The sequence below is a fragment of the Pteropus alecto genome, unplaced genomic scaffold, assembly GCF_000325575.1.
Source record: "Pteropus alecto unplaced genomic scaffold, ASM32557v1 scaffold86, whole genome shotgun sequence".
Taxonomy (NCBI): Eukaryota; Metazoa; Chordata; class Mammalia; order Chiroptera; family Pteropodidae; genus Pteropus; species Pteropus alecto.
This window is the reverse complement of record NW_006442109.1, coordinates 25183469-25196181: the sequence shown is the minus strand read 5'-3', so window position 1 is coordinate 25196181 and position 12713 is coordinate 25183469. Positions and strand designations below refer to the sequence as shown.

General features: G+C 51.8%; 1 protein-coding gene across 1 annotated transcript in view; it reads left to right on the top strand.

The window, feature by feature from the left end:
- Positions 1–12713, top strand: part of DUOX1 (dual oxidase 1) — a 31329-nt gene that overhangs the window by 16546 nt on the left and 2070 nt on the right. Inside the window, 13 exon segments of the mRNA XM_006920407.3 lie at positions 1–129; positions 401–494; positions 770–945; positions 2780–2849; positions 3207–3332; positions 3909–4087; positions 4484–4714; positions 5186–5285; positions 5544–5593; positions 7133–7260; positions 10974–11127; positions 11550–11779; positions 11999–12157. The exon segment at positions 1–129 is cut by the window's left edge and continues 22 nt beyond it. Coding sequence (XP_006920469.1) covers positions 1–129; positions 401–494; positions 770–945; positions 2780–2849; positions 3207–3332; positions 3909–4087; positions 4484–4714; positions 5186–5285; positions 5544–5593; positions 7133–7260; positions 10974–11127; positions 11550–11779; positions 11999–12157 — 1826 coding nt within the window.

Here is a 12713-nt window from a genome sequence, read left to right as displayed (position 1 = left end):
TTGCTGAGTCCCTGGGCCTCAAGCCCCAGGACATGTTTGTGGAGTCCATGTTCTCTCTGGCTGACAAAGATGGCAATGGGTATCTGTCCTTCCGGGAGTTCCTGGACATCCTGGTGGTCTTCATGAAAGGTAAGGGAGGAAGGAGTGATTTCCCAGATAGAAGAAGATGGAAGGGGATGGAGACTGAGGCTGGAGTGTAGCTGACTTGTTGGAGATGGGGAAGCACGGGGACCAGGATGCTAGCCATGGCAGGTATCTGGGAGTGCCCAGGTAACGGTCAAGAAGCAGAGTGACCCCGCACTGTGTCCAGCAGTGGATCATACTAATACGAGGTCCCTTCTGGCCAGCCTAGGGCTTAGGCCAGTGGGCTGGGGCTCTCATGGGGTCCTCCTTTTCCCAGGTTCCCCGGAGGAGAAGTCTCAGCTTATGTTCCGCATGTACGACTTTGATCAGAATGGTCTCATTTCCAAGGATGAGTTTATCAGGATGCTGAGGTTAGTCCTATGAGACAGCCAGGACAGTGGGCCAGAGCAAGGACTGCTAGGGGAAAGGGTTGGGACATCAAAGAGGAAGCCAGAGGGTAAAGAGCAGGGGCCTCCTCACCCATATAGCCAGAGACTGTTACAGCTAGGATGGGGCTCGGGATTTGGCCAGTCAAGCCCCTTCTTCCGCATGGGCCCTGAAGGCCTGCTGGGATGGCCAGTGAGCTCTTGTGTCTAGGCCCCAGGCTTCTTGTCAGGGCCTGATGGTTCCCCTCCCCTGACCCCAGGTCCTTCATTGAGATCTCCAGCAACTGCCTGTCCAAAGCCCAGCTGGCTGAGGTGGTAGAGTCCATGTTCCGGGAGTCGGGCTTCCAGGACAAGGAGGAGCTGACATGGGAGGACTTCCACTTCATGCTACGGGACCATGACAGTGAGCTCCGCTTCACGCAGCTCTGTGTCAAAGGTGAGGTGGCCTGGAGGCAGGGTTGGCTTATCCATTAGGCACAGCGGGCGTAGTGCATAGGACTCCATGGAAATGTTTTCATTTCTTTTACAATTAGAAGAATGAATATAATAATAATAAATACATAATAATATATCCAGCCTGGAGTATATTCTTTACATCAACACAGTTATAAAATATAAATTTTTAAAATTTATTCAAAAATGGGCCTAGAAAGGCAACAGTGCCTAGGACCCACAAAAGTCATAATATGGCCCTTCTGGTGGGGTGGACAGGGTCAGGATGAGCTGAGGAATGGCAGCTGGAATTCTGCTTCCTTGTCAAAGGCCCCTGTGCTTGGTGCCCAGTACAGGAAGGAAACAGGGTCTCCTTGTTACAGCTCTACCCGGGCCATACCCACCTCAGCTGGGCTGCCTGGTGGTGGTGGGTGCTCTTGGTTTTGTTTGCCACGTTATCCTCCGGAGGAGTGTTCAGTAAATCTTTGCTGAGTGCATCGAGTCCCACTTCTGTTGTCCCTCCCCCTACTTCCTGCCCCACCTGCATCTGACTCAGGTGGGTGGGGGCTAGAATCAGGGTGAAGAGGGTGCTTAGAGCAGGCAGAAAGACTGACTGTGTCCTGATGTGAGCTGCTATGGTGTCTTCACAGCCTGGGATTCTCATGGGGCATGTTCAGACTGAACTCAGCCCCTCCCGGGATTATGAGAACCTGGGGCAACCGCACAGTCTAGATGGGGGAGAGGGGTGAGTTAGACAAGCATAGCTGGGCCTCTGGTCAAGGCTTTCCCTGCCCAGGGTGGGAGGAGGGTTAGCAGAGCTCTAGATTCTGCAGCTTTTCACTTTTCCCAGGCAGACAGGGTTGAGCAGGAACAGGTGCCTGAAGTGAGCCCAGGCCAGAGTCCCAGGGACAGTCAGCCCCTGGGGTGGCAGGAGGCCCAGGCTTGGGGAAGCACTAAATAGAGGGTTAGCATTGAGCATTGTTTTGTTTGGTTTTTAATTGTTATTTTGTTGTTCCCTCCAAATATAACGTTGAAAAATTTTAAATCTACAGAAAAGGTACAAGAATAGTACAAGGAGCATCCCTTTACCCTTCTTACCTTCCACCTAGATTTGCCATTTGTTACCATTTTGCTACATTTGCTGTTTGCTGAGGCATTTGAGAAGATAGACATCAATGCTCCGTTTTAAACATACTGTTTTCATTAAATTCAGCTTAATCATTTTTGGCCTCTGGCTTATAGACCAGGGTATCTTCAGGATTGGTTTCACACTTGGAAGTGACCTGCAAATTCCCAGGCCTCTCGTGAGAACCTGGATTTGCAACTCAGTCCTGCCCTGCCCCTCCATGCAATGGGTGGCTCCAGGAAGGGTTTTTGCCCCGACATTTTCTCATGAACATTTCAAACACAGAAAAGTAGAAAGAATTTTATAGTGATGTCCCATATATGTACCACCTAGATCCTACATTTAACTCCTGGGAGGTTTTAAGCTGGAGGGTTGTTACGGTTTTGTGGCAGAATGGTCTTAACAGGTAGGTTGCATATGATACCTGAACTCTACCCTATAAGCCTGATTCCAGTTCCAGGAGTGAGACTGAAGGTAGACATGCATTCAGGGGAGCCTGCTGGCCAACTTTGTTTAAAGCCTTCTCTCTGTCCACCCGTGGGTGGGTCTAGCTCCCACTGGGGGCATGGGCTGAGGCTGGGGAAACCAGAGGCAGGGTACTGGCCAGGGACTCTCTATAGAATCTGGACATGGGGTGAATACTGTGCATTTGAGCCAGGTCCTTCTGGGCTCTGGGCCCTGAGCTGCTCCCTAGCCCAGCTCTGTGTTGCAGGGGTGGAGGTGCCTGAAGTCATTAAAAACTTCTGCCGAAGAGCCTCCTACATCAGCCAGGAGCAGCTCTGGTAAGTCTTCATCTGGGAATATTGGAGGGAGGGTTGGAGTGGGGAGTTGGATTTTCTCTCCCCAGAATGTCTGGGATCAGGGCCCTCACTAGCCCACTTTGTGCCTTCATACAAATTAGAAAAAGGCATTTCTTACTCTCAGCAGACACAGCCCTGCACCAGGGAGAGCAGAGAGCCTGCTGGATTTCAGCACTTACCTACGGCCTGGCTTAGATGCCCTGGTGAAGGGTGCAGCCGTAGTTGACAGCCTTGGCTGGGACCCACAGGATGTGACTCATTCTCTCTCTAGATCTCTGGGAATCCTGCTGTCCCCTGGCTTAGGTAACCAAGGTCCTATTTCCCATATTCCTGTCCTAGTCCCTCTCCCAGAGTGAGTGCTCGCTGTCTCCGCAGTGATGTTGAGGTGGAGCTGACACCACAGAGACTGCAATGCCCCATGGACACAGACCCTCCTCAGGAGATTCGACGGAGGTTTGGCAAGAAGTACGCCTGCTCTTCTCCTTAAGCAGTTCATTCATCTTTACACCTTGCATACACTGATTACTTGGTGCCAGGTTCTGTGCTAAGCACTGGGGGTGCAGGCAGCATGAATCATTCCTGCCCAAGAACATCTCGGTCTGATAAGATAGTCTGGTACATTGATAATTACAATGCCCTGCTGATGAATGTTATAATAGTGGCAAAGAGCAAGGGGTTTCGGAGCTCAAGAAGTTCTAATCTCTGCCTGGGAGGTCAGGGAAGGCTTTCTGGAGGAGGTGTCCTTTGCATCTCCAGTAAAGGATTAGAACAGAGGGCGTGAAGAGTTGAGAGCTACAGACTGGGAGGAGAGAGGGCTGTCTGAGTGTGACTGGGATCTGGGGTAGATGGAGTGCATCCACTGGGATGAACTGATCAAGTGACCACTGGGATATCGTCCTACCATGAGGAGTGTGGTATAGGCTTTAGGGTCTGAACTCTGCTTGACTTGAGTAACTCGGCACCCCTTTCTCCCCTCTGGGAAGCTGCTGCGCTAGCGTTAGGTCCTTACCTGAGAGCCAAGACTTCCTGTCTGTCTTGCAGGGTGACGTCGTTCCAGCCCCTGCTGTTCACCGAAGCTCACCGTGAGAAGTTTCAACGAAGCCGGCTCCACCAGACTGTGCAGCGCTTCAAGCGCTTCATCGAGAACTACCGGCGCCACATCGGCTGTGTGGCGGTGTTCTACACCATTGCTGCAGGCCTTTTCCTGGAGAGGGCCTACTGTGAGTGACGGCCGCGAGGGTGGGGACAGGACTTGAGAAAACTGATAGCCCTGGGGATGGGGCCTGCGGTGAATGACAGATGGACCTGGGCCAGGCCTTGAAATAAGTGACAGTTCGGGGGCGGGGCCTACTGAGTGACCGCTGAGGGGAGGACAAGGCTTGCAATGTGATAGCCCTGAGCGCGGGGCGTACTGTGAGTGACGGACAGCCCCGCGGCGGGGCCGCAGTAAGTGATAGCCTTGCGGGCAGGGCCTCCTGTGGGTGCGTGGACCCGCTTAAATAAAGACCGGGGAGGTGGTTGTGAGTGGCGGCTGGACAGAGCCTGCGGTTGACCTCCCTCAGCAGCGCTCTCTCCTCTGCACTGCTTCCTCCTTACCCACCTGGGCCCCTCCGCAGATTACGCCTTTGCCTCGCCATCCTCGGGGATTGCAGAGACCACCTTTGTGGGCATCATCCTGTCGCGAGGCACGGCCGCCAGCATCTCCTTCATGTTCTCCTACATCCTGCTCACTATGTGCCGCAACCTCATCACCTTCCTGCGAGAGACCTTCCTCAACCGCTACGTGCCCTTCGACGCCGCAGTGGACTTCCATCGCCTTATTGCCTCCACTGCCATCGTCCTCACAGGCAGGGCCTGGGAATCCCGGGGATCCTCTCCATGTCCTCCTGCCCCTTGCTGGCTTCCCCTCCCCTAAGAGCCTCCTCCTTTCTACCTGCACTTAACTTGAGTGTAAGTCTTGGATGTCCTTCACATAGGGATGGAGGTGGCCTCAGCAATGGTGTGAAGTAAGCCCAGGAGCCCCTCATTACCCCACCGGGGCCTCTTCTCATGCTTTCGAGGCCACCTCACCAGCCTCCAGCTGACGAGTGAACTTCTAATACACCATTTAGACTCAAGTGGTTGTGTTCATGGATGGTGTGTGTATGGGGCATAGGAAGGAACAGGAAGTTCATCAGAGGTCAGAAGTCCAGACCTTAAGGTCTTTCTTCAGGCCCCTAACTCCAGCTGGCTGGAGTCCTCCACCTAAGGCTGAATGGGTTGAGCATCCCCACCCACCTGCCCCCAGGCTCATCCCTACCCTGTCTGGTCTTCCTTAGTCTTACACAGTGCTGGCCACGTGGTGAATGTGTACCTGTTCTCCATCAGCCCACTCAGCGTCCTCTCCTGCCTCTTCCCTGGCCTCTTCCATGATGACGGGTGAGAGAAAGAGAAGGAAAGAGAGATGGGGGGAGGAGAGGTATTATTTGTGGGTGGAAAGAAGCAAATTCTCTTGGGTCAGAGGAAAGTGTCACCTTCCAAGTTATAGGACAGACAATGACCAGCTTGAGCCCCCAGCCCAAAGTCAGCAGAAAGGGAGACTGGTGACTAGGTTGGGGGTACCTCGTCTGGAGAGTCTTTTCTGGAAGTCCCAGACATCTCCTCTCAGGATCCTTCCTTGCGTTCCCTTCCCCACAGGTCTGAGTTCCCCCAGAAATATTACTGGTGGTTTTTCCAGACTGTTCCAGGTGAGAGCCCTCTCTGCTCTATGAATTTCTGGGTCTGGCCCCAAGCTCCAGGGCCTGGGTTCTGTCTACCACAGGGCAGCCCAGTGGTACTCTCTGGGCTCTCATGGTGAGTCAGGCTCTTCCCTGTGGGGGGTAGGAAACTGCTTTCTGGTCCTTCTTTCAGGAGCTTGGCTGGGCCCCCACCCCAACTCTGAATCATTCTTCCCTCTGTGGAATGGGAGCTGTCCCCTTCCACTCCCCCCAACACGCACACACACCTACCATGACAGTGGCTGTGAGGAATGCTGTGCCCCAGCTACATAGGGAAGGACCAGGCTCTTTGTCAAGCCTGGCAGACTCCACCCCCCCCACCCTTATCCCCACCCCCTTTTAGTCTGTCTTGACAAGGGCTGTTTAGGGGCATATATTCCTTACTCCCCAAAATCACCCATTTTAGAGCAATTAGCTGTAAATCTATTCAAACACTTCTTGAACCTATTTATATTTTCAGTCTGTTCCCTCTTTAGGGTAACACGTTTTCTACACTTGCTCTTCTGTGGAACACAGCACGGTTTATTTTATTTTATTTTATTTATTTATTTTTAAATCCTAAAATGATCTGCTTTGAACTTCAGAGAGTGCTTGCTAATTCTCACACACTGGGATTTGGAGGATAAGGCTGCATTTACACTCTCCCTTCCGTTCTGTACTTTACAGGCTTTGGTTAGATCCCTTCTTAACCTCTGCTTTTCCATACTGCAGGGTTCTAATCTTCCTAATTTCTGCCTCCCTCCTTCTTGATCACTTGAGGGACCATTCTCTGGCTCCAGTATCGCCCTTCTGTATAGCCCAGGCCTGGGATTCCCTATGAGGAGGTACCTTGCACCAACTCCCGGCTGAACTCATGAGGGCTCTGGTGGTGGCACTTACTCACCAGTGCTTATGTTGTGTGCTGTAGTAGCCAAATGGAGTGCTGCAGGGACACCGACCAAGCCTTGTGTCCATGAGGGCAGGGCCTGCAATGTCCAGATTCCAGCCCAGAGGGCCCAGAGTAGACATAACGTGCATTCATTCATTCAGCACACATTTATAAAAGGTCACAGTGTGCCAGACCCCATACTAGGCACTAGGATTCAGTGGTGAACTAGCCTAGCCTGGTCCCTGTTCTTGTGGATCTTGAGAGTCAGAAAAGTGACAGACATAAAAAAAATAATGACATGTGCCCGATCTCGTCTGATCTCGGAAGCTAAGCAGGGTTGGGCCTGGTTAGTACTTGGATGGGAGATCACGTAGGAAGACCAGGTGCTGTAGGCAAAAAAAAAAAAAAAGACACAGGTACTTAAAAAATAACAATCGTGACAAGGTTCTATGAAGGACAAGTAAGGTCTGTTGAAGTGGGAAGGTACCTGTGATCCGTGGTGTTGGAGAAGAGGAACAGAAGAGGATACTGGGGCTTTTCCCATCCCCTCCTAGGGCAGTGGAGTAGAAAAGGGACCCAGACTCTTGGCAGCCTCAGAACAGCCCTACTCCTTTGCCCTTCACTGCTTGTTCATTTTGCAGGCCTCACGGGGGTCATAATGCTCTTGGTCCTGGCCATCATGTACGTCTTCGCCTCCCACCACTTCCGCCGCCGCAGCTTCCGGGGCTTCTGGCTGACTCACCACCTCTACATTTCACTCTACGTCCTGGTGAGGGCTTTTGGCTCTAAGACGGGGTCTGGGCAAGATGATCCCAGAGAGGCAGTGAGGGCTGACACATCAGTTCTCCATCCCCTTAGTTATTTCAAGTATTCCCTTCATTTTTCACTTAAAAGGTGGAGATTATAGTATGGGACTCTCGAGTAGACCGACCCTAATATGCAGCACTTGGGAGATGGACTCTCTGGCGTGGGTTTTGCAGTAGCAGCCCTACCAGGCTGACCTACATTCCTTGTAAACACTCCCACATCATTCGTGCCCAGCCAATCTTTCTCCACTATGGGTGGCTGGTTTAGCTCCTGGATGGACAGCCTACACTCAAGGGAGCATGGCACACAGTGAGATCGGGATTGGATCTGTCTGTTGGAAGGATGCAGGAGTCTAAGCCTCAAGCTGGCCTCACACCCTGTTGTGGATGTGGTTGAGTCTGAACTGTACTTTTCACTCTATCCACTTTTTTTTCTCATCCTGTTTCCTAGGCTATTAGGTGGCAGCTAAATGCCACCTATAAAGTTAATAAGCGTGCTCAAAATGTCTTCATTTAGACTGTTGATAAAAAATGGATTTTTAAGATTCCATCTGTCCCCTTTCCCTCTCCTTAATCTGGACTCCTGCCTCCATCCCTTCTCCTGTACTGTTCCCTTCACCTTTCCCAGCTGATTTGCCATCAGCTGCTTCAGAACTGACTCTGATCTGTGCCCCTGTGTCATGACTGTGCTGGGCCTGCCTTTCTCATGGACACATTTAGTTCCCCAAAGGTCACCCTGACAGTCTTGTTTAGAAGCTGAACTAAGTCCCAAGGCTCCTAAATCCCCAACGGTGACAGCTTGGCTGCCAGCATTCAAAAAGCGCAGAGCCCATATGGCTTCCCTCTCTACCACCTAGCTCCAGGCAGAACTGTGTGCAGGACTGCTCTTGTCCTGAAACAGACTGAGAGAACCCCTGTGGTCAGCCCTGCCTTCTCCCTAGTGCAGTTCTATCCTCACTGATTGGTAGGAAGGTCTGTTTCCATCTTGCCTGAGGCTCAGCACTTCATGGTTCTGAAGATGACTACCCCTCCTTGGCTTAGGTTGTTTCGTAGAATTGATGATGTTTGTTTCCAAAGAAATCTCTCTCTTCTTTGGAAGCTGTGGCTAATTTATTCCTCCCTCTCTACCTTCTTAGTAATGGGTGGAGCCCTAGCAACCTGGGTTACTATTTCTATTAGGGGTAGAGGTGATGTTCTTGTTCCTGGTGAAAAAGCAGCTTCTTTGAACTAGTTGGGAGACCCAGAAGAATAGCCAGACTGGCTCCCTGAAACCAAGACCCCTTTCTGATTTATCCCTAATTTGGGGGATCACTGGAGTTCAGAACCACTCTTCCTGCCAGTGAGGAAGTCAGCAGCTCAGAAAGGTGCAGGCTCCTCTCCTGGGCAACTTGGAAGTGTCTCCCCTGTGGGGAGATCAGGGCCCAAACCACCTGCTTCTTTACCATTTATTCCATTTGGCCACTTGACCTCAGGCAGAAAGAGAAGTTACAAGTAAAGGACTCAGTGTGGCGTAGGCCCTGAGGAAAGATGTCCAGGCTCCTGATCCAGGCTGGAGAGGGCGGGACGAGCACAGCAGAAGCTGAGCTGGCAGGATGCTCCCCCGGCTAGTCAGCCAACCATGAGTCTGCAGTGGCTTTGTGGTTTAAAAGTAGAGCCAACACCAAATGGAGTGTATAAACAAGGAACATGAAGTCACCCTGACATTGTTCTCAGCCTGGTTAGATGCTCAGAAAGCCTTGGGGTTGGGTGTGGGCTCCACAATGAAAGAGAAACCTGGGGAATCAGAGCCAGTTCAGAGGAGAGCCCAGAGAGTTTTAAGTTAGTCCTGTGGGGAAAGGCTCAAGAATTCAGAACACTCAGCTGGAGGAAGGAAGAGCTGAATGAGGAACCAGAGTTTAGTTTAACAATTATGTGTTGAGGGTCTGTTCTGTCTTATCTCAGTGCTGCGCCCTGCAGAGGAAGGGGAGACTCTAAATTCTGCCCTCAGGAATTTAGGATTTGTTGTAGAGATAAGTGCCATGCATGTGAAATGCTCAAAATGAGCAGACAATACAGGATTAACTGTTGAGCCAAGTATTCCAAACAGTAAGTTATAAGAGCCCATTGAAGGGAGTTTTATTTGGGCCAAACTGGTTAGGGAAGACTTTGGAGAGAAGATGGGAATTGAGCCAAGCCCTAAGGAGAGATAAGCTAAGGTTTGACAGGGCAGAGTGGAAGCTGAATTGCATTCCAGGTACAAGGGAGGGCATGGGCACAGGTGCAGAGGTGGGAATGATGATAAAATATTCAGGGCACAGAGGAGACAGACCTAGCTGTGGATGGCCATAGGGCATTAGGTGGTGGCAAGCCAGACATGGTGAACCTGTGTGGTCTGGGCTGAAGCTGAGGGACTGTGACTCAGCTGAGAGGTCACGCCATATGGGAGAGCATAGAAAGAGCAGAGCAGAGAGGAAAGAAATAAGGCTTGGGCGACATGCAGTATTGGGGTGGGGAAAGGGACAGAGGCAGTGTAGGAGATGGAAAGTGAGTGGCTTGAGAGGGGAAGAGGGACAACCAGTAGAATGTTGTTGCAGAAGTAGCAAGGAGGGGGTGGTCACTATGCCACAGGCTGCTAAGGATGGGAGTGAAAGTGGTCTGAAAAGAGACCTTGGGCTTTGGCCATTCAGGAGCCTTCAGTGAGCAGGTCCTGAGAAGAGGTAGAGGCAGGAGCCAGGCTGACTAGACTCAGAGCAAGCAAGTGAGAAGAATGGGGCAAGTAGTGCCTGACCAGCTTGTTGGGAAAAGAGCCAGAACTAGACGATACCTATTAGTTATTTCATAGAAAAGAGGGATTGGTTATGTATTCTTAGACTCTGAAGGCGCATGATAAATTGGGGGAAACTCCTTTCATTGACTCAACTGTTATTGAGTGCCTACCGTGTGGCAGGCAGAAACTGCAAGGAGCTGAGAGTATAGTGGCAAATAAAATGGACGCTGTCCCTACTCCTACAACAGTAAACATGTCAGTGAATGAAAAAACGAGATTATTATGGATGATGACAAGTGCTCTGACAGGAGTTAACCAGGAGATGTAAAAGAAGGGACTAATGGGAGCCCTGAGGAGATGGTGTTTCTGGTGAGACCTGAAAAATGAGATGGTGATAATCTTGGGGAAAAAAACAAGGGAAAGGCAGAAGGAACAGCAGGTGCAAAAGTCCTGAAGCAGAAAAGACTTGCTACGTTTGAAGAAGAGAGAGAGAGAAATGCTGGTAGGCAGGGGCCAGAGCATCGCAAGGCCTTGTGGTGCAATGAGAAGTCCACTAAGGCTTTTTAGGCTGGGTATGACATGATAAAACAAACTTTAAAAAGTCACACTGGCTGCCTTGAAGAGAATGGATTACAGTGGGGCAACCCAGTGGAGGACCAGTTAGGAGGCTACTACATGAGTGCAGGTGAGAGTCAACGTGGTTTGGTCTAGGATGACGTCAGAGAGATGCAAACAGTCTTGATGATCATGAATGCTTTGGAGGATGGGGTTGGGATTGGTTAAATTTTGGAGTCTGGAGGGAGCATGGCACACAGTGAGGTGGGGATTGGATGTGTCTGTTGGAAGGATGTAGGAGTCTAAGCCTCAAGCTGGCCTCACACCCTGTTGTGGATGTGGTTGAGTCTGAACTGTACTTTTCACTCTATCCAGCTCATCATCCATGGCAGCTTTGCTCTGATCCAGCTGCCCCGTTTCCACATCTTCTTCCTGGTCCCTGCACTAATCTATGGTGGGGACAAGCTGGTGAGCCTGAGCCGGAAGAAGGTGGAGATCAGCGTGGTGAAGGCAGAGCTGCTGCCTTCAGGTACAAGCCTAGTGATTGTCAAGGAATCAGCTTGGTGGTACTAAGGAAGGTGACAGAGCAGGGGCAGAACCTGGGCCCCACAATCTCCTAGCCTGGCCCAATAGAATTGGCAGGGGCTTTGGGGTATCAGGGACAAAAGAGCTGGTGAGAGAAACTCTTTGCCAGGGAACCTGAGCCTCTCTTACAACAAAGAGGAGGAGCCCAGGTCAGACTACCCCTTGCCCACTGACCACCATCCCCAGTGCTACTTAGCTCCTCTTCAGGGTAGACATGGAGGGGGGGAATGACTTCTGATTGTAGGGAGAGGTCCCCTGTTATATTCCAGAAGCAGAGCTGAGGATGCAGGTGGGGGAACTCTCTAGAGGCCACAGTGTTGTTGTTGGGTTTAGGACAGCAGCCTCCCACCCATCTCCCCTCCTCAGGAGTGACCCACCTGCAGTTCCAGCGGCCCCAAGGCTTTGAATACAAGTCAGGACAGTGGGTGCGGATTGCCTGCCTGGCTCTGGGGACCACCGAGTACCACCCCTTCACGCTGACTTCCGCACCCCATGAGGACACGCTCAGCCTGCACATCCGGGCAGTGGGGCCCTGGACCACTCGCCTCAGGGAGATCTACTCACCCCCGACGGACAGCTGTGCCAGATACCCAAAGGTGCCCGGACCCAGGCCAGATGTGCCACATGCTCCCACATCCCTTTAGCAGGACTTAGCCCTGTAGCACCACCCATCTAGAGACTGGTTGTTCCAGATAATGCCACAGTCCCCCACTTCCTCCTCATTCCATAAATCTACTTGCCTTTCCTTGCCATTTCTGGCTTCAGAACTATAGTGTTAGCTGAGCTTAACTCAAACCTACTCCCCCTCCCTGCAGCTGTACCTTGATGGACCATTTGGAGAGGGCCACCAGGAGTGGCATAAGTTTGAGGTGTCAGTGCTGGTGGGAGGAGGCATTGGGGTCACCCCCTTTGCCTCCATCCTCAAAGACCTGGTTTTCAAATCATCGGTCAGCCACCAAGTGTACTGTAAAAAGGTGAGTGCCCCCTCCACCGGCCAGCCCATGACCCTGCTTCCTATCACTATGTCCACCTAGGCCTGTCTCTCCTGCCTCTGTTTTTGGTTTCCCTGCTCTGGGCAAGGCCAAGCTGCCCTGACCCTGGTAGGGGCCCGTGGGTGGAGGTGGTAGGATATCCCTGGACCCTACAGGTGAGAGTTGGTTTGTTGATTCTCCCAGGCTCCTTCCCTTAGTTATGGGCATCCCACATAAGATTTGCTTTTGGGAGTCTCTCTAGGCAGGGCTAGAGAGGGGTGAAGAAACCCATTCCCTCTTAAAGTGGAGGCTAGCACTTGAGCCATTGGCTGGGAGATGGCAGGGTACACTTGGGGTGGGGCACAGGTGGAACTGGCTTTGTTCTCAAGATGAAGAGGATGGGAGGTGGCAAGGCAGGGCCGATGGGCATGGCTGAGTCCAGGAACACAGCCCAGGCCCTCAGGTTCCCTCCACTCTAGGCCCCTTCACCCTAGCCTGGATCTGGTGGCAGGCCCCTGCTTGTCTCCTTAGGCCTGGCAGGTGAATTAGGTGCAGGAAT